This window comes from Papio anubis, chromosome 3 (genome assembly GCF_008728515.1).
Source record: "Papio anubis isolate 15944 chromosome 3, Panubis1.0, whole genome shotgun sequence".
NCBI classification, from domain to species: Eukaryota; Metazoa; Chordata; class Mammalia; order Primates; family Cercopithecidae; genus Papio; species Papio anubis.
This window is the reverse complement of record NC_044978.1, coordinates 22,555,055-22,580,375: the sequence shown is the minus strand read 5'-3', so window position 1 is coordinate 22,580,375 and position 25,321 is coordinate 22,555,055. Positions and strand designations below refer to the sequence as shown.

The following is a 25,321-nucleotide window of genomic DNA, read 5'->3' as shown; positions in this document are numbered from 1 at the left end:
AAATGTGTTTGAAAAATTGTGTTCCCCTTGCAGAAAGAAACGGCAGGTTTCCTTTCTCTTTTATGAGATCAAGGGAAAAAAGAATAAGTCGTTCCTTAAAAGGAAAAAAAGTAGCAATATATATTCTAAACTATGCAAATGGCCAAAACTTGATTAATTAAGCCTACTTTCCCTGCTTTCTCTACCCCATCCCCAAAATACACACAATCCTCAAATCTAAGATCTAGATTATTTATATTAGCCATTTTTATTGATAAAGTGCTTGGCAAAGCTCTTCTTCCCTAAGTGTTGTATAAACATTCACTATGTACTGACATCCTCAAAGCAAATAAAGCATATCAAATATTAATCTTAAAATCAATTTGTTGGGAACTAGTGATTTATTTATTGAATAGAGTGTGGATTGAATGGAAATTTATAAATAGTCTCTATCAGAAATGGAACAAGACTAAATACTATTTACATAAAACATTTTGAAATTCACCCACTAAAAGCATATTAGTCTCCGCTCTGAACCCCCTGCACCACTACACCGAAGGCAAAGCTTCAGTAGTGCCCTATTAAGGATCTTTCAATTTTATATATTAAGGGATATTTGGCTATTGGTTTCTGATAGTCTTTATCATGTTAAGGAAGATTTTTGCCTGTAGTTAAGTCGTTTAATAAGTCAGAGAAGTAATGAGACAGCATAGTTGTAAAAAGCTTAGACTCTGGGGTCAATCAGTACCGATTGGAATTGAAGCTCTGAATAATTCTAGCTTCGTAGTCTTGAGTCAGTTACTTTAACCTCTCTTAGCTTCAGTGTCCAGCAAGTGTCAAAATGAGTGTGTCTCTGCCACAGACATGATATTAACTTGGAGGTCTTTGGTTGCTCTTTGACTTGGGTTCATGGGGCCAGGGGTGAAGTGGCAGGTGAATCTTTTCAAAGCTGTTAAATGTCTGCACATGGAAATCTTTCCCAGGGTGTCTAGAATTTGTGATAAAACAGCTTTTGCTTTTATGGGAGATGAACTTACGTAGTCTCTGTAACTTAGGTGAGAGATCATATATGAATCCCTTTTGAAACCCTTCTCTTTTTTTATTTCACCCCCAATATACACACATTCACATACTAATATTTTTAAATTTGTTTGATTAATTAATAGAAAGGCCAAGAAATTTAGAATCCTAAGGAAATAAATAGAAAAATGAGTTTCTGGTCCAAAGCTTTGTTATCCCTTTTAGCATCAAAGTCAGGATTAACAGGGGATATGTTACTGATAACTGCTTCACCCATTTGTGCTTTCCCCTAGAAGGCTAACTTTATAGAATTGTGATTTTCAAGAAGTCTTTTATTCTTTATATCACCAAACCGTTGTTTTCTTTCTCCTACTCTCTCTGTGTCTTCCACAAGTACGTTATTGATATACCATGATTCTAACCCAAGTGAACACATTTCCAAACCCCCATACCTTTGTTACATCAACCTCCCTTGGTTCTAGAAATCTGCCACTATAGACTTAACATTGTGAAATAAAGACTTCTAATCCTTTTAGCATGTAAAAGAGGGTGTTATGTATATGTGCTCTTACATTATAAGAAACATCAATGTAACAAATATTTGTTTTCTAGAAATGTTATTTATATTCTTATTTTCCAATATTCTTATTATCCTCTTACTCTTGGTGTGTTTGAGTAACAGAATTTATATGCAAGTACACTAAAGCCAAAAATCCAATTTTTCTCTAAGCATACACAAATAGCAAAATTTTCTTTGTTCATTTGATTTGAAAGCAATACATAAATTAAGTCTATTATCAAAGAAAGAATATTCTCAAAAAGTAACTTTAAAAATGATAAAGAAAATGAATACACCACTTGTTTTAGTCAGCTAACCAATGAATTCTTGTTTGATTGTTGACGCGTTCAAATGTTTAAGACAGCACCAAACTACACAGGCTATTTCTAAATTACTGGTCCTTCCCAAAACAGAGCCCGTCTAACAGAAGCAGTGATGGTTGTTATAAGATACTTGAAATCCTCCCTTCCTCTTTAGAAATTGTGAATCAGCATCCAGGGAATAGATGTAAGGACTCCACTGATATGAGTGACTCCTACAGAAGGTGTCCTGAGGGGTTCGAGTCCCAATTCCCTATTTCGTGACTTTTAATCTCTTTTTATGAACATCAATCAGTTTCTCTCCTGTAACTTTCTAACTCTCTCCTGAGGGAAATAAAGATGTTTGAATTGCCACAAACAAAAATATGCGGAGGGAACAAAACTAATTGTTCCTTAAACTTGAAAAAGCACAAACATCTAGATATAACATTTAAATATCATCTTTATACGACCTTCTTTATTTAATAATATATGCCTCAAATTCTATAATCTGTAGTAATGGTGATTGATACCAATGTTTAACCCAAGTGAATTATAATTGTATTAACCAATACAACTGCTTCAATAAAACTCTGCATAAAAGATTAGCAGGTGCTGCCAAATATTTATACTCTGCAGTTATTTCTGGTAAGGAGCGCTGTTCAATCAGTGGGATTAAATTTAACAATGTTTACCTGTGTGTAAGCCTCCGGTGACTAATGCAGACTGCAGTCTGAGAATCTTGAGCAATGCATACTTTATGGCGACTACATTTCATCTTTAAGCATGGATCCTTAGCCGGATCTAAAGCTAAAAAAAAAAAAAAAAAAAAAAAAAAAAAAAAAAAAAAAAAAAAAAATTGCACAGAAAATATTAAAATAAGCTTCTGTAAAATGGAGGTATCACATCCCATGAAACACAACCTGATCAGGTAATTTACATAGTGCTTAATTGTAAACTTTCTTCACATTCTTCCTCTGTTAAGAGATACTTCTGCTTCTACCCACATAACTCAGACTTAACAGCTAGCTGTAGTTTAGTCTCATCCACTCTATTCAGAAGCTAAGATGCACATACGCCTATGATCAAACAATGTGTTATCAAAATAGAAACTGTAAGACCCAAACTTTCTGTGGTTGCTACTGCCTTCTAAGCAGCAAAGGTGGTGAAATAAAGTTAGAGTATGTTACTGAAGTATTTTATGACAGTGGAAAACTACAATCTATATCCTTGCTTTCCCTAGATAAATGCTGGTGGGTAAATAAAAGGGATGAAACAAACAAACAAAAATGTCAGTGAATATTTGTGGATATCTTTGTTATCCAAAAATAGTCTGGAGCTGTATTTGGAGACTGGATGAATGTGTCATAGTAAGAACTGAGATTCTGCATTTTCATTTTTACATCATTTGTGCATAACATTTGGACCACCATTTCTTCAAACAAACCTCTGTCTTGATGGCTACCAACAAAAAGACTATGTGAAATGTTGACGGTTTCATTTTATAACAGCTTTATTTATATGTAATTCACATACTACACCATTCGGGCAGTTAAGTTTACAACCAATGTTTTTCAGTATGTTTGCAATTGTAAAACTATCATCACAATCAATATTAGAATAATTTAATCACCAAAAATACCCAAACATATCCTCTTGTTATCATCCCCTTCCCTCTCCCCTCCAACTAGTATTAGGCAACCACTCATTTAATTTCCATCTCTAGAGATTTTCCTATTCTGGACATTTTATATAAATTGAATGATAAAATTTGTGGTGCTTCGTGCCTAGCTTCTTTCACTTGAATAATGTTTCTGAAGTTCAATCATGTTGTACCATGAATCACGACTTCATTCCTTTATATTGCTGAATATTATGCCATTTTACAGATATACCACATTTTATTTATTCACTAGTAGATATGCATTTTGACTGTTTCTACTTTTTGGCTATTGTAAATAATACTGATATTAGTGATCATTCATGATTAATCCCAGTGACACTTTTTTTGTAATTTATTGTTGGAGGCAGACCAGAGGAGGAGTTGGTAAAAATAAACAAAAGGCACTGAGTGTCCAGATTTGGTACATGCCAAAATTGAGAGAAAGAAACAACGAAATAAGGTAAACAAAAAGTTCTAGTGCACAAAGAGAAATAAAACCAGAAAAAGGTGCATTTGGAATATGCAGAAGTATTTGGAAAGGCTCCAGGCTGACCAGTGGACATAAAATGTGGATTTGAGACAATCTTTGAGGGTAACTCAAGCTGATTCTTAAGCATATTTAGTCAATAGCCTAAATAAAGTGAATATATTTTGATAATCAATGCATTTTATTTATTTTATTATATTTTATTTTATTTTTGAGACAGTCTGTCTTTGACACCCTGACTAGAGTTCAGTGGCGCGATCTCGGCTCACTGCAACCTCTGCCTCACAGGCTTAAGTGATTCTCCTGCCTCAGCCTCTCAAGGAGCTGGGACTACAGGCACGTGCCACCACGCCCAGCTAATTTGTGTATTTTTAGTAGAGACGGGGTTTCACCACGTTGGCCAGGCTGCTCTCAAACTCCTGACCCCAAATGATCCACCCACCTTAGCATCCCAAAGTGCTGGGATTACAGTGGTGAGCCACTGCTCTCGGCCTGAAAATCGATGAATTTAATAAAATACAGACATAAGCTGTAATACATATGCACATATGTCTTACTGATTTCAATATATAAAGTATATTTCTGCAAAACTCTTGTTAGAGATTTGACATAACCATGAGATTTAAAATAATGTTAACACATATCATTGGTGAAATATTAACTAACAGACATTTTGTATTATTCCATGCTAAAGTGGTCAAGACATTAAATGCATCTATTTGGAACACAAATGTTTCAATTTTCTTCATACTAAGAGAATTTTTTAATGAGTAATGATAGATTAATTATAGCTTTCCCTATTTGGTCAGTAGCTTTAATAATGAAAATAAACTATATTACTTTTTCATTGTCTATAAAATGATAAATATACTCTGTTCACTATGCAAATATAAATTGCTACAACATTCTTTTCAGACTATCACAGTTTGAATCATCATTAGGTAAAAAATATTGTCTTCAAAGTATTGCACTACAAAAGGGTGTGACTTCTTGTTGGACAACATAAAAGAAAAAACCATACAATAACTTAGAAGGCATCAAAAGTGTTTTGAGCTATTTCTAATGTTTAGTCTATGTTGATTTCTAATTATTAAAATAACATTTTTAAAATTCATTAAACAATTCTGCCTAACAATTAAATAATGTCATTGTTACCTGCCTCTGCACTACATGTACATATGTCATATACTCCTTTTGAGTATACTTAATCTTGGACTTATGTTCTGAAAAAGGAGTGTTTTCATTTTGAAATAAAACACTATAGTATATATAAAATTATGATTAATCTAGTTATTATTTGAATGCAGACTGGTATGATTATAGGTATTTTTTCTTTACCTTATAAAATATACATTCGATGATTTCCAAAAGTTCTATGACACAGTTTTGTCATACATGCTCAAGAAAATAGAACTCAAAAATTGGCATACAGTGAAAACAGAACAAATTTAACACATGAAAAATAATGTAATTAGTTTTACATAAGATTCTATGTATATGACCAAATAAGAGAGGAGCAGTATTTGTCAGGAGGTGGAAAATATAGGAGAAAGTGAATATAAAGAATCAGATACATAGCATGTACAATAACAAAAAGACCACTTTCTGTGCGTGAGATTTTAACCATCTGTATTTTTTAGTAGAACTCACATTGTTGGCAGCTTAAAAAATACAAAACATTACACACTGTAAATACAGATGCCTAAGATTTTATTCTTGAAATCACAACAATAACACAACAAATTTCTCTTGGCTGAAGTCCATGGATTAGAATCAATCCTGTGCCTTAAAGAGACCTGGCATAAATTCATCATCTCCCTCTGTTGTGTTCTTCTTTCCGTCTTGTTTTCCATTTAACATCTCCTCTTCTGTTCTGCATGATTGTATTTAGTCTTCTCTCCAGCAACCAGTCAAACTACCTCTACAAAGATTTCAGCAACTGCATTTGACTTCACTTGGCTATGTTCTTTTCTTCATCCTAATCTCTAATAAACTTTCTGGTCAGTGTAAACTAACCTGGGTACCTGACAAGTTTTTCTTTGGTTGTGTTTCAGAAAATAGCATTTGTATTTTAAACAACTGCCACATAATGTATCCTTTGAGCGTCATTACATTTGCAATGTAGTATTTCCCTCAATCTTTTGCCAGAATACTTGTTTTTTAGTCCAGAATTTTTCTTAGTTACTTCCAGACGAGCATAAACTAGGAAGAATCAGGCCTTATCCAGCCCATAATGGTGGGAATGCCTGAGGCAGCAAGGGTAGGTGATACCAGAAACAAATGTGAATGAAGCCCTGCATGTCAGTAAAAAAGAAATGTAATTCATGAGAAGTCCTAATGTGAAGGGAACAAGAAAGTAAAGATGCACAATGCAGGTAACAGGTCAGGAAAACAAACATGGGTGATAATTTACAGGTAGGAGAAGAAAAATTCGTATTGATATTCATATTTAGTGCATGTGGCGTAGGAAAAGGCAGTCACATCATTAAGGTGCAAAAAAATGACATTAATGTTAGTATTAATAATTGAAATTAATTTTAACATGGAAGGCTGAAACTTTTAATCTGCACAAATTCTTCTCCAGATCTTAGCTGAGTTTGTTCACAAGTCTGTATTTTAGATTAAATCCTAATAATTCTAAGCAAAATTACTCTTAAATCATGCTGTATATAATGCTTGGTAAACTTAAGGAGAAACAGTACACCTCAGCTTGGCCAATTCCAGATAAAAATTTCTTAGATATAATAGGAACTTAACCCCACTAATATTGACTCAGATTTGTGAAAGACCAGACTAGTATAAACAAATAATCTCGAATCTGTTAAGGTCATCTACATACCAAAGAATTTGAACCACATGATCTCTAAAATCATATTCTGCTCTAAAAGTGGATTACATTCTAGCATACAGTTTTGGCACCAGATATCATACAAGAATTGCATCTTGTCTCCAACAGACTCAACATTTTTATTAGCAGAGATGTATAAATAGTTATTAATAATTAGAATACATTGTTAAGTGGAACCTACAAAAATATATACAATATACACAGAGAGAGAGAGACAGAGAGATCACATGACGGTGAATGGAAGAAAACTAGAATAAGTGACACCTTGGGTAAGTTTTAAAAGATATATAGGGCCCACCAAGTGCACAAAATGAAAGGAAACCCCAGTGTAAGTAGATAGAATAAACAGCAAAAACATAGAAAAAGGATGCCCTACTCATGGAATGGCAAATAATTCAGGACCAATGACCTATAAAATGCTCGTATCACCTGTGAGCATTGTGGAAAACACTGAACAGGGAGATGGAAGCTTCTTAGCCTTCCAGAGTTTTATCATTTTGGTAATGTCATGGCCTGGCATGATTTTAAGTAGAAGAGTGGCATGATTATGTATTACAGAAAGACCACACACAAGAATTTGGAGATAGTCTGAAGTGTATGTGATTAAGACAGGGATATTAACCAGCTGTATGAGAGAGAACGAATAAGAACCTGATCTAAGATAAATGGGTGTGAAGATGGAGAAGAGGAGATGCATTTCAAAGACATAAAGGACACTGATTCAATAGGGTCTAATTATTAATTTAATAGAAGGGAGAAATTGGTCAGAAATAAAATAAATGGTGTTTGGTGGCTCCACTGAACAATAAATAAGATATCTGGTGGCAAGAAAAAAAATATAGTGAGTTAGTTGTGAGAAGTTAAGGTGATGACCTTATCTTTCATATTAGTGAAATGCCTGTGGTGACATCCAGAGACAAATACTCAGCTGTCACCTAGATATTTGGATCTAGTATTCCAAGGAAAAGTTAGGGGAAAGATGTCCCTCCAGTAGTCACCTTAAAGAATGTATGATAGAAACATAATCAGTCTTGTAATCTAGTTCGATTTTTAGGATGCTTAGCTTGATGACATATTTAAAGTAAAAAGATGGAAAACCTATTTTTATGGCCGACTCTCTTATCTTCTTTCCACAGCACATTTTTGCATTGGAACTGAGAACTCAGGCACCATCTCCCAGGTTTTATGCATACTGAGACCAGAATAATGGACAATGATTTTCTTGGAATCATGAGCTTCTCGCCCATCGCCTTACTATTTTGAGAACAGGGATGCAGAAACCATTAAAAACAAACAAACAAGCAAACAAACAAAAAACAGGAGTCAGAATCCCTTTATGTACTTTGTGCAAACCTTCTACTCTGGACGAAAAATGACTAGAAAGTTCTTAGACCTTAGAATTTCAATGTCCTTTAAAATGCTGACTTATAATCAAAACACCCAAAAACTTCTGGAAATGGAAAGGTCTTTGTTTTTTTATTTTTGCTGTTGTTGCCAGGGACTTGCAAATACTTGTGAAAATCTGATACTTGTGAAATACTTGTGAAAATTTGATAAATAAAATGATACTGTTAATTAATGTAAATTAATTTATGATTTTAACTCAATTTAGTGTTTAGCTTCAAAAGGACTACTATTTTTAATTGCAGTGTGGTGTGCTGCAGAATTATAATTTTTTTACAGGATATACATGTAGTCGTATGCATTATATGATACACAAATCATATTGATTTTTTACAGTATGCACATTTCAAAATTCTATACACATTTGTTCTAAGGATTTGGATGGGATATTGTATGAGCATTCAATTATTGCAATTTATTCAGTATCTGCTATGTGCCAGTACAGTTCTTTTTTGTTTATGTGTAAAATATCCTTAAATCCATTTTCTGAATCATGTTAGCATCTCAGTTTTAGATGTCAGAAAACTATAGCTCAAATACAATGTTTATCCTAGGATGTATAACTAGCAACTAGTAGAACCAGTTTCAAACACAAGCCCTTGGAATTATAAAACCTGAATAATTTGCCACAGAAGAATCCTGTTTCCTGAGCTTGCAGTGAGATTCAGAGTAGCTGAAACAATGTCCTGTGATCAGCTGACCTTTATATTCTCTATAACAGAATAAAAAGTTAAAACTTTTGCTGAAATAATATTCACATATAATATCTAGTAAGACAAACAGAAAAGACTGTAAGATTGACTATCACCAGAGTATTTGTCTAGTTTTGATTCTGAGAGTTCATTCTTATGGTTACATTTGTTGCTTTCTCTCTAATAAATCAGTTCCATATACAATTGCTTGGAACCTAATACTGTATTCTGATAATTTGCCTACCCAGAAAATCATTCAACAATGCCTTAAAGCCATCTATTTAATCTGATCTTTACATTTCACATTAAAGCACTATCATTTTAATGCAAAATACAGACTTTTTTTGGGAAACCCTTCAACTATTTGATCTGTTCATTGATTTTTCACTACTTTAAAATATTCATCATATGTTCTATTTTAACTCTGCCTCTTTTCCCAGGCATATTTCTAGGCAGGGGTATTGTTTCCTCATACCTGTTGCTTCTACAGCACTGCTTCTCTTACATACTCTTTATCCCTCTCAACTCAGAACTCTCTTGCGCCACTTTGCTCTTTCATCACAGCATGGCCACGTCCAAGGATTCTTTGGGTAAATATTGTTGTCATTCTTTTCTATAGAGATTCATTTCCATGGAGATGTACTTAAGGGAAGTTTTTGTTGTTGTTATCTCTAGAATTCATAAGCCTGCTCTCCATCACCAGAGCCTTCTTCCAAGGAGTACATATATCCCTGCATTCACCTTGAAGCATTATTTTTCAGTTCTCAGAAATGTGTGAATTTAATGGAGCTCAAGGAAACATTAATACCCTGGCTTCTGGCTCTATTCTTATATGACTGATGCAATATATATACAATCATCCTTTTGTATCTGTAGAGTATTGGTTCCAGGACCCCGGAGGGTACCAAAATCTGCAGATGCTCGAGACCCTTATATAAAATGGTGTAGTACTTCCAAATAATCTACACACATCCTCTTGTATAGTTTAAGTAATCTCTAGATTATTCATACCTAATACAATGTAAATGCTATAAAATAGTTGGTATACTGTATTTATTTTATTAGTATTTTTATTGTTATATTGCTATTTTAATTTTTTTCAAATCTTTTTGGTCTGTGGCTGCTTGAATCCACGGATGTGGAGTCTGCTTATTCTGAGGGCCAGTTGTAATCTGATTTAAGCAACAAGTCAGTCCTTACCGCAATCTCCGTAAAACCTTAAATATCTAGCTGAAAGAAGTTAGTCACATTGTTCACAAAACAAGGTCATTACCCTATGGAAATCTAAAATGTCCTTTATCTGTAGAAAATCCTTTACTTCTTCTGTGGCAAGAAAAGTATTGACTAGGCTTTATAACTTTAAAATGAAAAAGTTTAAATTTGTGACAAGCCTGCCTGTGTTCAGTAGAACCTCTAAGAGCTTACCGATGATGCTTTTGTCAACAGCTTTTCCTCCTTTTGTGAGTGAAGGTGACAGGGCAGTGCTTAATTACGAATATTACCATTGGCCAAAGTCTAATGACGCTAAGGTATTATACCTTCTAAATATCAGTGTATTTCAGAATTTTATTTTGTTTCAAGAGGATTTATGAAAGAAATATATTTTTCACATATTTCTAAGTGTCAAAAGGAAAAAGAATACAAGATAATTCAGTGCTAATAAAATATGCACAAGGTTCATGCAGATCGGGAAGGCTAAGAAGACACTTAATGAAAATAAGTTTTAAAACTAGAAATATATTTATTTTTTGAGCTTGAGCAGTAGTAGCAGTCCATTATTATTATAATAGCAAGATTGTTTGACATCTAAAAATAACCTTTTATATACAGAGTTGAAGGTTTAAAAATCAGCATTTTTTAAAAGCCTAATTTTGTAAATGTACTAAATCATAAAGAATTTCAGGAAGATTAATATTCTATTGTAATTTTTTATATGTGATTGTTGTTCCATGTCGATCCTATTATAATATAAATATATACTTAATTCTTATTTTCAAATACAGAATGATTAAGTCATATTAGGACATTTATAATTCTTCTTAGCAACACTATAAACTATATTACTAGAGGTAATATTAGCATGAAGCTATAAAAGTTGTAGCATAAAAGGCTATGGTAGAGGATTTAAATACGTAAGTCTTACATATTTAGGGACCATACAATGATGTTACACAGTCTTTTTAAGAAATTCCTTCTTCAAAAATGAATTCTCATTTTAGATAGTCACATTTTTCTCTTTAACCAAGTAAACTTGTGCTTATATGCTGACTACTGTTTTAAAATGTCTTTTGTAAAATGTAGTACACGTACACCATGAAGGACCATACAGTCATAAGAAAGAATGAAATCATGTCCTTTGCCGCAACATAGATACAGCTGGAGGCCATTATTCTAAGTGAAGTAACACAGAAACAGAAAATCAAATACCACATGTTCTCACAAGTGGGAGCTAAACAAAGAGTACACATGGACCTAAAGACAGAAACAATAGACAGTGGGGACTTCAAAAGCAAGAAGGGAGGGAAGCGGGGAAGGACTGGAAAAACTACCTATTTGGTACTATGGTCACTGTTTGAGTGACGGGTCCACTAGATGCCTAAACCCCAGCATTACACAGTGCATCCATGTAACAACCTGCACGTGTACCCCCTAGAATCCATAACAATTAAAAAGAATACTATATCCCTAAAAAGTTTTTAAAAATAAAAGGTCTTCAATTACTTTTTCTTTTGTCTAACTAATATGCTTCATATTTACATGATAATCTAGTTATCCTTCAATAAAGTCTGTCCCATATGAATAAAAATGATAAAAAATACTAATAAACATCCAACAACAACAAAATACCTTAAAAAATGCTAAACCATAGGCTAGGATCTGGCAATTTTAATATGTATCCGAGGGCATTACATGTTCTCTTGGGTGATGCAAAGAAAATGGGAACTGGATTTGGGAACCCTTTAAAGCCTGGATTCCTGAGGAGCTTCTTCTTTAATTAAATAAGAAAGCCAAGCAATTAACCAAAATAAACATAAAATTGCAAGTGTATCCAAACACTAGTTTAAAAAATAATTACTATGAAAGGATATAAAACTCCAAGCCTTTTCCACATTGGTGGTGAGGTTTTAATTTATATTATTTTCATGGTGTAAAAAAATTCAAGCTCATAATTTAATAAAATGTTGGTGGAAACCAGTTACAAATCCTAAGTCTGTGAGAGAAACAAATGCAATTTCTGCAGTATCAGAATTTTTCACAAGCCAGTGCATACAGAACCCTCACAATGCCAAAAATAATAACAACAAAAATAATAAAATAAATATAATGAAGAGGATCACACACACAAAATTGCAAACCACACCAGGAAACAAATAATCCAAACCATTCAAAAATCCAAATTCAATCCACTCAAAAACTAGCATATGAATAAATCAAAATATTCTTGTAAAATCAAAAAGGGGCAAAATATTAAGCATGTTTATATTAATTCATGGCATAAGAGAAAATATTTGATTAAAGATATAAAATAAATATAGAAATATATAAACAACATGATAGCATGAAAAAATTAAAACAGACCTTCTAGAAATTAAAAAGAATTAAAATTTAAAAAGTAGTTGCAGATTAACAACCCTAGCCGTCAGAGGAAATAATAGTGAGTTCTGAGTACGATTATTAAAATTAAATTAACTACCAAAACACATTATGTTGAAACTGAAAAGAAATAAACAATAAGCGGGTGGGGGCGGGAGTAAATTGAAAGCAACCAAAAGGAAAAAGCAGTTTGTTTTCAGGGAACAACCACAGACTAAGAGCGAATTTACGAGTTAATGGCAAATCACGGCAAAACATGCGAAATCATATATTGTGGTGAGGAACAAATAATTATCAAATAAGAATTCCGGGCCAGACACGATGGCTCATACCTGTAATCCCAGTACTTTGGGAGGCTGAAGTGGGCAGATCGCTTGAGCTCAAGGGTTTGAGACTACCCTGGGCAATACGGAAAAACTCATCTCTACAAAAAGTTCAAAAATTAGCTGGGTGTGGTGCCCGTGCCTGTAGTCCCAGCTACTCAGAAGGCTGAGATGTGGAGAATCACTTGAGCTGAGGAGGCTGAGGCTGCAGTAAGCCAAGGTCACGCCACTGCACTCCAGTCTGGGTGATACAGTGAGACTCTGTCTCAAATGGCTCACGCCTGTAATTCCAGCACTTTGGGAGGCCGAGGCGGGCGGATTACGAGGTCAGGATATGGAGACCATCCTAGTGAACACAGTGAAACCCTGTCTCTACTAAATATACAACAAAATTAGCCGGGCGTGGTGGCGGGGGCCTGTAGTACCAGCCACTCCTGAGGCTGAGGCAGGAGAATGGCGTGAACCCGGGAGGCGGAGCTTGCAGAGAGTAGAGATCGCGCCACTTCACTCACTCCAGCCTGGGCAACAGAGCGAGACTCTGTCTCAAAAAAAAAAAAAAAAAAAAATCCAGACACACCCAAATTATTCTTTAAGAAAGATACATTTATGAAAATATGTTCATAAAGATACATTAATTAAAAAATTATTAAATGTATAGCACAATTTGTTCATGTTGAAAGAACAAAATGATATGCTTCTACAAATAGAAAGAAATTATACCAATGGATCCAGAAGGAATAGTGAATTACAAGAAGCGATGATGAGCAAGAAACTGATAAAACGTGATAATTTAAAATTAGATATGTAGTAAAAATATTAATAGAAAAATGACTAATTTGCAGTGGAGGGGGGAGTTAAAATGAGGTGAAACTCATTAAAAATAATGAGGAAGTTGAATGTCAAAGATTTGGAGCTAATGTGGTCTAAGATCCTAGCACTCTTCAGAAGGACAATAGAGCAGATTATTATATAGTTGCTTTCATCCAATTTTGCTGGTTGTGCATGTAAATATTTAAAATAAATCACTCAAAGAAGAGCAAGAGTTTTCATAACTTTTAAACTAGCACAAAGTAAAATGATAAAAAGGAACTCAATTATATCAAAACTCACAATTGATGAAACAGGAAAAAAAAAAAAAAAAAAAAGAGAGAGAGAGAGAGAGAATCTTAGATTGGACTAAAAAAAAAAAAAAAAAAAAAAAAAAAAAAAGCCCCTTAAGGGTTCTTGAGAGCTGCACCTAAAATATAATACAAATTGAGTTAGAAATTTAAAAAAAAAAAAAAAAATGTGGGAAAAGCTTATCTGGCAAATACTGATCCAAAGGAAAGCAGTTATGGCAATATTTACATCACACAAAAATCCCCAAATCGTGGAAGGAGAGAGCCGGAAATGTATTCAGTTGATTCAGGGGTTGTTGCCTTAAGCATACCTATTCAAACAACCTCTCTGTAGTACTTTCCTTTTCTATTATTATTTATTTATTTATTTATTTTGAGACGGAGTCTGGCTCTGTCGCCCAGGCTGGAGTGCAGTGGCCGGATCTCAGCTCACTGCAAGCTCCGCCTCCCGGGTTCACGCCATTCTCCTGCCTCAGCCTCCTGAGTAGCTGGGACTACAGGTGCCCGCCACCTCGCCCGGCTAGTTTTTTGTATTGTTTAGTAGAGACGGGGTTTCACCGTGTTAGCCAGGATGGTCTCCATCTCCTGACCTCGTGATCTGCCCGTCTCGGCTTCCCAAAGTGCTGGGATTCCAGGCTTGAGCCACCGCGCCCGGCCTCCTTTTCTATTCTATAGTCATCATTGTTTTCATGACCCAATATTCCTAAACCTCTGCTTTGTATTGTTACTTTCCTCCACCGAAATTCAAATCTTTGTTATATATTACAATTTCACATTTTTCAATATGCAAATGTTAAAATAATTTTAACAATTTTAAAATATTAACAAGAACCATACCGAAAACAAAAAGTTTCCTTCAGGATCAATGTTGCTAAAATGTGGCTTTAAATGCTATGTCCTTTCCTTAAGAATTTGAGTATGTCTTAGAATAGTAAGCCTTGAGCTTTAAAGGAGATGAATACATTAGTTGGCCATATAAGCATCAACTCGTCAGCAAATGTGGCTTTCTAACAAATAAATACATAAAAGACCTTTTGCTTTTATTGAATTCAGTCTCTTTTGGAGACCATTAATCTTGTAAATATTAATTAGATTCCATTCTTCATTTAACCATCAAGAAGTTCAGAACCAAATGTGAGGTATGCTTTTTACAAATGTACAAAATATTTTAGGATATACATTTTGTATAATAATCCTCTCATTGTTTTATTTTATATCTTTTTAAATATTTTTGTGTGAAATTTAAATAAAAATAGTTTTCTTCTTTCCATTCATTCTTTTAAAAATACAGTTTATTTCACATTTAATTCAGTGACATTTTTCAAGATTGGGATGAACAGATTTAAAAAACTGAAAAAATGAGGCAACTTCTATTCAAATTGATTTTTCCAGTAATTTTTTGGAACTGTGTTTTAATAATTAAAATGAAAATCTAAAAGAAAGATGTATACAAACACAAATGTCAGTGAATAAAGGTAGAAGTAGTTATGTACTTCATTTAGAATGAAGTTGTCAAGGATTAAAATTTATTGGCATTATATAGCTTCTACTATTATATATGCAAATGTGTAACTTTCCTCATATGAGATGAAAAAAAAGTTGTATATGTAAGATTCAGTTTGCCTTTACTTCCTGGGTATTATATTTTATCATCAAAATTTTGTATTGTGGCACATATATCTGCCACTATTATAGCAAACACATAAGCAAATATACCCTTTTCTTGAATTTCAGTTGTAACTTAAAGTATATTTAGGTGATGAGATAGCTCTTTAGCACTTGGGGAAAAAAATCAAGAAAACTAAGACTAAGTTGGACAGTTATCATGATTTAAAAGCAGATGAATAGTAAAACTCAGAGTTTAGTGGCAATTTTGGAAAAATCATATCACAAAATAATGCAATCAGTGCATAGCCACTATCCATTTGCTAAAATGCTTCTTTAAGTCTACTTGTGTGCTTTCACAAAAAATGAAGTGACCAGTAACTTTAACATGATTTTAAAATGGTTTCAATAGTTTAACAATAAAGCATTAAACATGTTTTTGTTGGTCTGATAGCGGTTTCTTTCACTGTAACTCTATGCTGTAAAGCTATAGGAAGAAGTGGTTTTCTTGGGAACTTTTTAAACTTGCCAGATGCTATGATGAAAGGCTTTGCAAGTGAGCAGCATAGAAAGTAGAGCTGATACTTGACAGTTAATTAGACTTTTGACAGCCAATTTTGTGGTACTAAAAGTGATTAAATACAGTGAGGCTTTGGATTGACTTTCTTAGTTTCCAATCTTAATATTACTTCAATTGTATAAAATCCATCTACTCTAACTCTGCTCTCCCCATTGCAAATATGAAATGCGGAAGGCTACCTATTAGCAGATTTTGATGCATTGCAGGCTTAATTTATTTTATAATAAATAAATACCAAAATACGATAATATTTATTTCAATAATATCCTAATACATGTTTATTAAAAGCAATAGCTACTACATTGACAAATCAAAGCTAGTGAAAAATCTAAATGCTGTTGCAAGGCAGAAATTTATTCTACTATTGATCTACTCTAGATAAAGGATTGAGGAAGATTTTAAAATACCATTATCTTTGGTTCTCTACCATTTGTTTTCGTTGTCAATACATCATATTGTCTTCCAAATTTCTTAATAAAATAAATGTTAATAGGATTTCTTTTATAAAATTGGTGCCTTTCAGAATATTGATCACTGTATGTGTTAAATACAGTGAATATGAGTATAAATAATATTTATAAAATTATATTATAAAATATCATAAAGTATTATTTTTACTGGTTTCCATTTGCAATCTATTACATGCTATGTAATGAAGATGAAGATACTGAATTCCCATCCTAAGAATTTATATTTGGGATTGCCTTTCCGGTGTTAGAACTGAATATATCTATGATTTGCTTAACACTAAAAGGCTGTCTCAAATAGAATCATAAAAGAAAGCCCCTACTAATTGGCAATTCTGGCTTTGGCTTGATAAAATGTTTACCTGTAGTTCCTTGATGATGTCCCCTAACCATCCTAAACCTAATGTTTTCATTTGTAAATTGAAAAAATTGGCTATTAATTCTAAAATGTAAAATAAAATATCCTATAATTGTGTGATTTAACTGGCCTGGGAGGTAGTACATAAACACATAAGAAATATATTTAAAAATTCACATTGAGTTGAAAAGATGTGTATGTAACTTTGAATGAATGTGTGTTAGGTGCCTAGAGTATTTACAGGCACATAGAAAGCATTATATTTGGCTATTAGCATTTGTCTTTTGGTTGATTGGTTATGAAACCCCTATAACATCTCTTGTAACATGCCCTGCACTTCTACTGAGCTCCTCCTGGAGGATCTCTGCCCCACTTTGAGTAACAATCTGCCTTTCTCAGTCCTCTACTAGGACACAGAATTTCCTCCATGCGATAAAATCCTTTTGACTCTAAACTCACCACTTCCCTGAATAAATTCGACTTTTTCTTGTTTTTTGTTTGTTTATTTGTTTTGTTTTTTTCTGGTCTATTTTAAAGTAAACATAACAATTTTCACGTAAACTCTTTTTAAAGAATAATGAAACTAAGCCTTAAAACAGACCAGGCAAAGGATGGCTCATGCTTGCAATCCCAGTACTTTGGGGGGAAGAGGCAGGAGGATTGCTTGAGGCCTGGAGTTCAAGACTAGCCTGGGCAACAAAGTGAGACTCCATATCATCAAAAAATGAAATAAAATAAAAATCTAGCTGATCATGGTGACATACACCTGTAGTCTCAGCTACTCACGAGGTTAAGGCAGGAGGATTACTTGAGCCCAGGAGTTCGAGGGTGCAGTAAGCTATGATCATGCCACTATACTCCAGCCTGGGTAACAGAGAGATACCCTGTTTTTAATTTTTTTAAAGACTGAAACAAAGGTTTTAAGTACAGATATGTTTTCTCTGAAAGCTGTGTCAAACATTGCCATCAAAATAGCTAACACACACATGCATACACACACTCACACACACACACACACATACACACATATACAAATGGTCAGGGTGGGGCTGAGCTGGCACTGACGATGGAGATGATGATAGAAATGTTCTTAACTCAGGTATCTGCATTCACAAAAATGTCTCAAACTACACTTAAAATTACTTCATTTTATTTTAGTAAATTATACCTCAATGAAAAAGAAAATTACTCTTTTTTCTAATATATTATTGTTTTTAAAAATATTTTGTAATATAAGAATATTAAAAGCCTTTTAAATCAACTATTTCAGGGCAGCAAAACCATGCAATCAGAAATAAAACATCAAAAACTCCACATTAAAGTTTACATTTATAATTCAGTTTTTCCCCATTCATGGAGGGTGCTCCTCTAGAAGGTAAATACCGCTCCCTATAGATAGATAAAACTAATTTTAAGAAACCAAGTATGACTTGAAAGAAGACACAGAACTGCATCTCATTTTCCCAAAAATTCAAATACTGTTGGCAATATTTATAAAAGACTTGGATTTCACTACTGGAATCTAAATACTCTATATGCACAGACTTTTAAAACTGAGACTATTTTGTAAAACCAATAATAATACTGGCTAAAGTAACAAGTTAATAGACTTTAAACCTAAGAATTATCTTTAATTTTGCATAGAAATTTTTAGAACCTAGTTTACAAATTAAAGCTTTGCAAATGTTTTTCAAAAATAATTTCTTCTTCCAGGAGATTGATGTTGCTTAAATAGAACTGCAATTGCAACAATAATAAACTATTTTAGCTAAGCAATGTTAACAAACAACCTGGCAGGTAAGTAAGGGGTATGGATCTTTCTTAGTCTTCAGTTTGTCATTTCCAATTAATATCACTGCTTACAAAAAACAATCCATTGTAAAGTAATGATCTGACTGTTGTTAAATGCAACTTTCATTGACTGCCACCTCCTTAGGTGTGATTAGATTAAAACCCAGAAGTTATCCAAGTAATTGCATCAAATGATAGAGTGGTTTCTGACACTCATAGACCTTTCAGTAACCTTATTTTGTTAGACATGCTAATCTGTAGTTCATCCTGGTGCAAATGAAAATTCCTAATTGTTATTTACTAAAGAATTGCATCTTTAACATTGGTCTACCAGATTAATAGTTTGCCATATCTGGTGAGCTAATTCGCCAAAGTGCCTAATTTAAAAATCTAGACACTGGGAATTTTTTGTCAAAAAAAATATTTATCCAAATATTCGAAATATCAAAAAGTATTTATATTCACTTTCTTCGGGTTGTAAATCGACAATTCAACAGGATCCAATTAGGCCTGATTGAATCATTATAGCAGAATCCAATTTTTGAAACTGACAGGAAAGCCAGGGAAATTATAATATGTGACTTGATGATATGAAAAATAATGGAAGCAACACAAATGGTGAAACAGTTAAGTCTAGGTAGTTTTTGATACTAAATATTAGAAATTTATTTTTCTGACTAAGCTATTAGAAAACAAAAAGAACATATTTTTAAACAACATAGAAAACAATGAATCTGAAACATGAGATTCTAAAGTATTTCAGGACTGATCAATAGTAAAAAAGGTTAAAGAGGATAAAATGCTGCTATATATTTTTGTTCAGCTTTAAAACTTAGATAAAATGTTTGGAAAATTGTAAATCTGCATTGCACAATTAACTTTTAGAATGTAGAAACTTCACTCTATTGCATATCATTTCCCCATGAAGAAACCTGGATATGTCACTGAGAGATACAAAAGGAACCCAGAAAATCTTTTTTTTTTTTTTAATTGGTCTTTCTCTGTTGCCAGGCTGGAGTGCAGTGGCGCGATCTCAGCTCATTGCAACCTTTGCCTCCTGGGTTCGAGCGATTCTTCTGACTCAGTTTCCTGAGTAGCTGGGATTACAGGCACCTACTACCACGCCAGGCTAATTTTTTGCATTTTTACTAGAGACAGGGTTTCACCACGTTGGCCAGGCTGATATTGAACTCCTGACCTCAGCTGATCCACCTGCCTTGGCCTCTCAAAATGTGAGATTACAGGTGTGAGCCACCGCTGAACTTGCAATTTAATTACTTTGAGGAACAAAGCTTTGGAAAAGTATTTCCCGGATTTCTAACTACACCATTACTGTCCCTACTTAAGCTATCAACAGTAAGCCTGAAAGACCAAGATCATAGGATTATCCTGTGGAATGGTATGGATCTCTATTAGGCTAGGGTGTAGTAAAAACAAGATTTGAAACATGCGAAGAATGTAAGAGCCTTCTCATATTTTCTATCTTGGAGTAAATGAGGGGAAAAATGGAGAATGAACAAGGGCAGATGACAAAATAATTGAACCCGAGTTCCCATTTCCCTTTCCTTGGGCTTCAACTCAACTTTTGGGCAAGGCTCAGAAGAGTGAGAGTAAAACTCCAAACAGTGGGGCAGGGGATCATTTGACACCCCTGTGTTACTGTCACTGTTTGTACAGTAACACAGAGGCCACCACACAAACCGTCCTGGGACAATCTCAGACACGAACATATCTTAATAACCTTGGCAGGAGAACTGCTCAGTCAGAGGGAAATCTTCGTTTGCACTTTTTAGGCCACCTCAGTTCCTACCCAGCATAGTCACTAATTCAAGAGCCCCTGGGGCTTGGCATGAGGCCCATTCTCCAGAGGGAAGTGACTTTGTCTCCAGAGTGGAGTAGAGCCACTGGATAGATAGAGGCCATGGTAGATAATCTGCAGTCTGTACTCAGCAGGGCTAAGTCTCCCCTTCACTAGCCATGCCCACCTTACACCCAGACAGACACTATCTTGGAAAGAGGAAAAGTGAATGAGGGGACAGTTGAGAGACTTAACATCTTAACACTCAGATACCTGAGTTAAGAACATTTCTCTTACCATCTCCATCCTCACTGCCAGCCCAGCCCCACCCTGACCATTTGTGTATGTGTGTATGTGTGTGTGTGAGTGTGTGTATGCATGTGTCTGTTAGCTATTTTGATAGCAATGTTTGACACAGCTTTCAGAGAAAACATATCTGTACTTAAAACCTTTGTTTCAGTCTTTAAAAAAATTAAAAACAGGATATTGATTACAACCCAATATTGGATGATATTGATTAAAAACATCCAGTATTGATTAGATTGAATTATTTTATTCAATTATTATCTAATTGTTAAATTAAGGTAAATAAAAAATCATATTGTACTTTTTTTTTTTTCTCACAAAGGGACTTATTAAGAGAATTTTCTCTTTTAGGGACTTGGGAAGAAACCAAATACTATAGACTAAGTAAAAATATTCTATTTTTTCACATATTGAAGTTCAGCTTTTTATGCTGATATATAGTTATAACTTGTCTAATACTTGTCTAATAAATGATCTTGATTGAGTACAAGTATTAATAAAAAACAATCTAATTCTCAGAAAGTATTTGCAGTGTTCAATCTTCTCCTGATGAGTTTTGCTTCTTACACCTACTATTTCTCCTTGCACCTAATATTTCCTTTTCTCAAATAAAATCTCAGGCAATATTTTTAGTCACCTTTACATAATGAAATGCCCAGCCTGGTTTAATCATTATATATTTTAGAATGTCTCCATATTACATTTACTCTCCAGCTGGGGTCCTACTTTAGTTTTGGAATTCTGGAGTGGGATGAATAAAATTCTTGTCTTCTTCCCATACCCTCCACTCACTAAATATGGCTTGTGATTCTGTAGCCATTAGGCCAAAATAAAAGTGGAAAAGAACACAGGCCCCGCTTGCATTTGTGCACTCAATGACCAGTGCTCATTGGTCATTGTTGGTTCTTCCTCTTCCGGCATGCTATTTTGGTTTCTTTGGAGATTCTCCTTTAGAGGATGTCTGACTGTAACTTCTCGATAGATCATTTCTCCCCTCTGGCTAGTCAATTTTCACTACCCAGCAGCTTTTGAGAATCCAGTATTCTATTATCTATCCTTCAGTTGGAATTCCACCTTTCCTTCAGGTGGTCCGTTTGGTCCTTTTGGAATAACTTCATGGTGGCTTCTATCAGCAGAGTATGAAGCAAATGGAAGCAATAACCCTATCTTTGAAGGAAGATATTTTCCTTCTCAGTGAAGCCACCTCAGTTTTGCTCTGCTGCAAAGAGAAGTAGCAATTTCCACTGATCTTGATCATTAAAATATCCAGACCAGAATTACCACTAGTTCTCAAGTCCCTCAAGATCAATGGGACACAAGTCTCTCCAAGTGCGCAGGATGAAGCCATTTGAAACAATAAAAAATCAGCTGTTTCCCTTTCCCAAGAGGCAGTGGATGCACACAGCACATCACCAACTCTTTATAAGGGAATATCAACCCTCCCTCTGATCAGTCTTCAATTACTCTTTTAAAGCTCAGAGCTGAGGTTCACAAAACCAGCTTCACAATCTCTTTGCACTATTCAACGAAGTGGTCTTGCATTTTGAGTTAAGCTTTCAAATCTCTGTGTCTTTGGCACCCATTTTATTGTTTGTGGGCTTTGAGGCTTCTACTGTGACTTCTAAACCACAGAATAATTTAACCTAGTCTGTCCTATAATTCAAAATAAAAGGCCAAATTTTTCTTAAAAGCTTTAGGGTTGTGGTAAAATGATGCAAACTTATTGTTTCTGTATTTTTCCACTTATGTATGATATATAAATATATATATAGTTAAATACATGTGAGAGACACCTAGAGTTACAATCATATATCATTTATAATGTTAAATATACAAAAAGTATATAGTATACAATATATACATATATTTCATATTTTACATGTTACTTGTTTTATATATACTACAACATACACAAGTTAAAATGCAAATTTTAAATTATTTGCATTTAGTTTTTTATCCTAAGTTTTTAAAAATAAAAGTAGTAAGCAATAAATCATATATTCTTCAATTTTGTACCTGTACACATTAAAGATATTTATTTACGGAAAATTAAAATGTGTGTTAGGGAATACTGAGCATTCTCCAAATGTCATTTTTTCTTCTCCTGAACATTTCATTTTCTGACCTTCTTTTCTAAAGAATTATAACCATGTGACTGAATTCTAATTGACAGAACATAAATAAGAGCAATGTGTACCAATTTTAGACTCATCCCATAATTATCTCTCCTTCACCACCCTCTGGGATATATTTCCACTTCAGCTGAGATGGTGCTCTCCAAGGCACTGGAAAGTCAGGTACTGAAGAGGGAAAAGCTGCATTTGCATGGGTTGCTATGAGTGACTGGAGCACAGGCCCCCCTGAATTTGGAAATACTATTGGATGTTACAGAAGTGAAACTTTAATTGAAATGAAAGAACTTTGGGACCTTTTGTTGCTGTAGCCTAATAAATCTCACTGAGGCAGATATTGCTATCTTGCAGCAGAGTGCCTACAAAAAAGAAAGCTAAAATGTGTGCATTGCCTTACTGGTAAGGTAGCAGGTAGTATGAAAACAGACACAGCAGTTTGGAAATATGGAAACCCATGTCATACAGTAATCAAACATTTTGTAAAATAGTCATATAACTTTTAAGGCAGATGAAGTGCGTATTTGGCCCCCAGGGGAAATTTTTAGAATAGCATTTGCAGTTTTCAAAGAGGGTAACTTTTCTTCAAAGTTTCTCTATTGCTTATAGATTGAATGTATCCCCTTAAAAGTTCATGTTGAAACTTAATCTGCATTTTGGCATATTAAAAGATGGAGTCTTGGCGGGCGCGTGGCTCAAGCCTGTAATCCCAGCACTTTGGGAGGCCGAGACGGGCGGATCACGAGGTCAGCAGATCGAGACCATCCTGGCTAACACGGTGAAACCCCGTCTCTACTAAAAAAATACAAAAAACTAGCCGGGCGAGGTGGCGGGCACCTGTAGTCCCAGCTACTAGGGAGGCTGAGGCAGGAAAATGTCGTAAACCCGGGAGGCGGAGCTTGCAGTGAGCTGAGATCCGGCCACTGCACTGCAGCCTGGCGACAGAGCGAGACTCCCTCTCAAAAAAGAAAAAAAAAAAGATGGAGTCTTTGGTGCAGTTATTAAATCATGGGGGTGCTGCCCTTATGAATGAACTAGGGCTCTTATGTAAAGGGCTTTTGGGTGTGAGTTCACGCTCACTCTTCTGCCATGTGAGAACAATGTTCATACACCTCCTCTGTTCTTCCACCTTCTGCCATGTTGGGGCACTCATCAGATGCCAGTGCCCTGATCTTGTATTTCCCAGCCTCTAGATCTGTGAGAAATATGTACGTGTTGTTTATAAATTGCCCAGTTTGTGGTATTTTGTTATAGCAACACAAAGACACATGAAAGAAGCATCATTTTTTCCATAAAATAACCACATCCTTATTTCCCATTACAAAAAAAAAAGAAAAAGCTCACCTCTAATAACCACTAATACAAGCAAAACAACAATCAAAGCAGCATGTTTCAAAATTGTTGGGATAAAGTTGAAGAAGATGGGTGGAGTAAATTAAGACGCATCAGTTTCTTAGGGCCAGAACTGAAAGGTGGAAAAAGTGAATTCCAAATTCTAATTGGAAATATACTGTTAGATTCATTAAAGTACTGACTTTTCCTGAGAATGAAATTGAAGAAGCATTTGTTAAGTTGGGTTACCTATTGAAACTGATTGATAAAACATTATTATACTGTGTCATTCATTAAATAAAAATTATAAGAATACTGGACCTTGAAAAAACTTAATCGTCAGATAAAATGCTCAGACTGTTTAAAATCAAATGTTTCTTCCCAAGATATTTACTATAGAAAAAACAGAAAATATTAACACAAAATGGTTCATTAAATTTCTATTTCACTCATCTTATATAATTTGTAAATCATATAAATCTTATAAACTTCAGAAATTTGGATGATTTTGTTTATTGCTGTCATTTCTTGCCAGTTAGTCCTGATGGAAAAAAATTGTTAGGTAAAATAAATATATTAAAATCTGGTGATAGCCCACCCATCAGTTCTCTCACTGGAGATATATAAACAGTGACGGGTGACTGGTTCTTATTTCTTCCCAGTCACGTTCTCAAAAGTGGGTGTCAAAAGTTCTTATCTAGAGACTGTTGTAACTTAGGCAAGGAAGGCTAAACAGGGAAATGCCAGGGATCAGAAGAGTTCTCACATCCCTACCCCCCTCTCCGGTCGATTTCCCCAGATCAGATTGATAAAACTGGCACCAACTAACTTAAGGAAATTCCTAGAATTACAGTCACTGTCCTAGTAGGTTCAACAGGAGCCAGAATGACCCATATCAATACAAAAAAAGGTCAAAACGGCCACCACCAGGTGGCGCCAAACAGCAACCCAAATCAAGATAATTTTGGA

At 34.4% G+C, this 25,321-nt stretch overlaps 1 protein-coding gene across 3 annotated transcripts in view; it reads right to left on the bottom strand.

The window, feature by feature from the left end:
* Nucleotides 1-25,321, bottom strand: part of SPOCK3 (SPARC (osteonectin), cwcv and kazal like domains proteoglycan 3) — a 481,502-nt gene that overhangs the window by 241,372 nt on the left and 214,809 nt on the right. For all 3 annotated transcript variants that reach the window (XM_021938932.1, XM_021938931.1, XM_021938933.1), the window contains one exon: nt 2,553-2,667. In XM_021938932.1, coding sequence (XP_021794624.1) covers nt 2,553-2,667 — 115 coding nt within the window. The remainder of the gene's footprint in view (nt 1-2,552; nt 2,668-25,321) is intronic.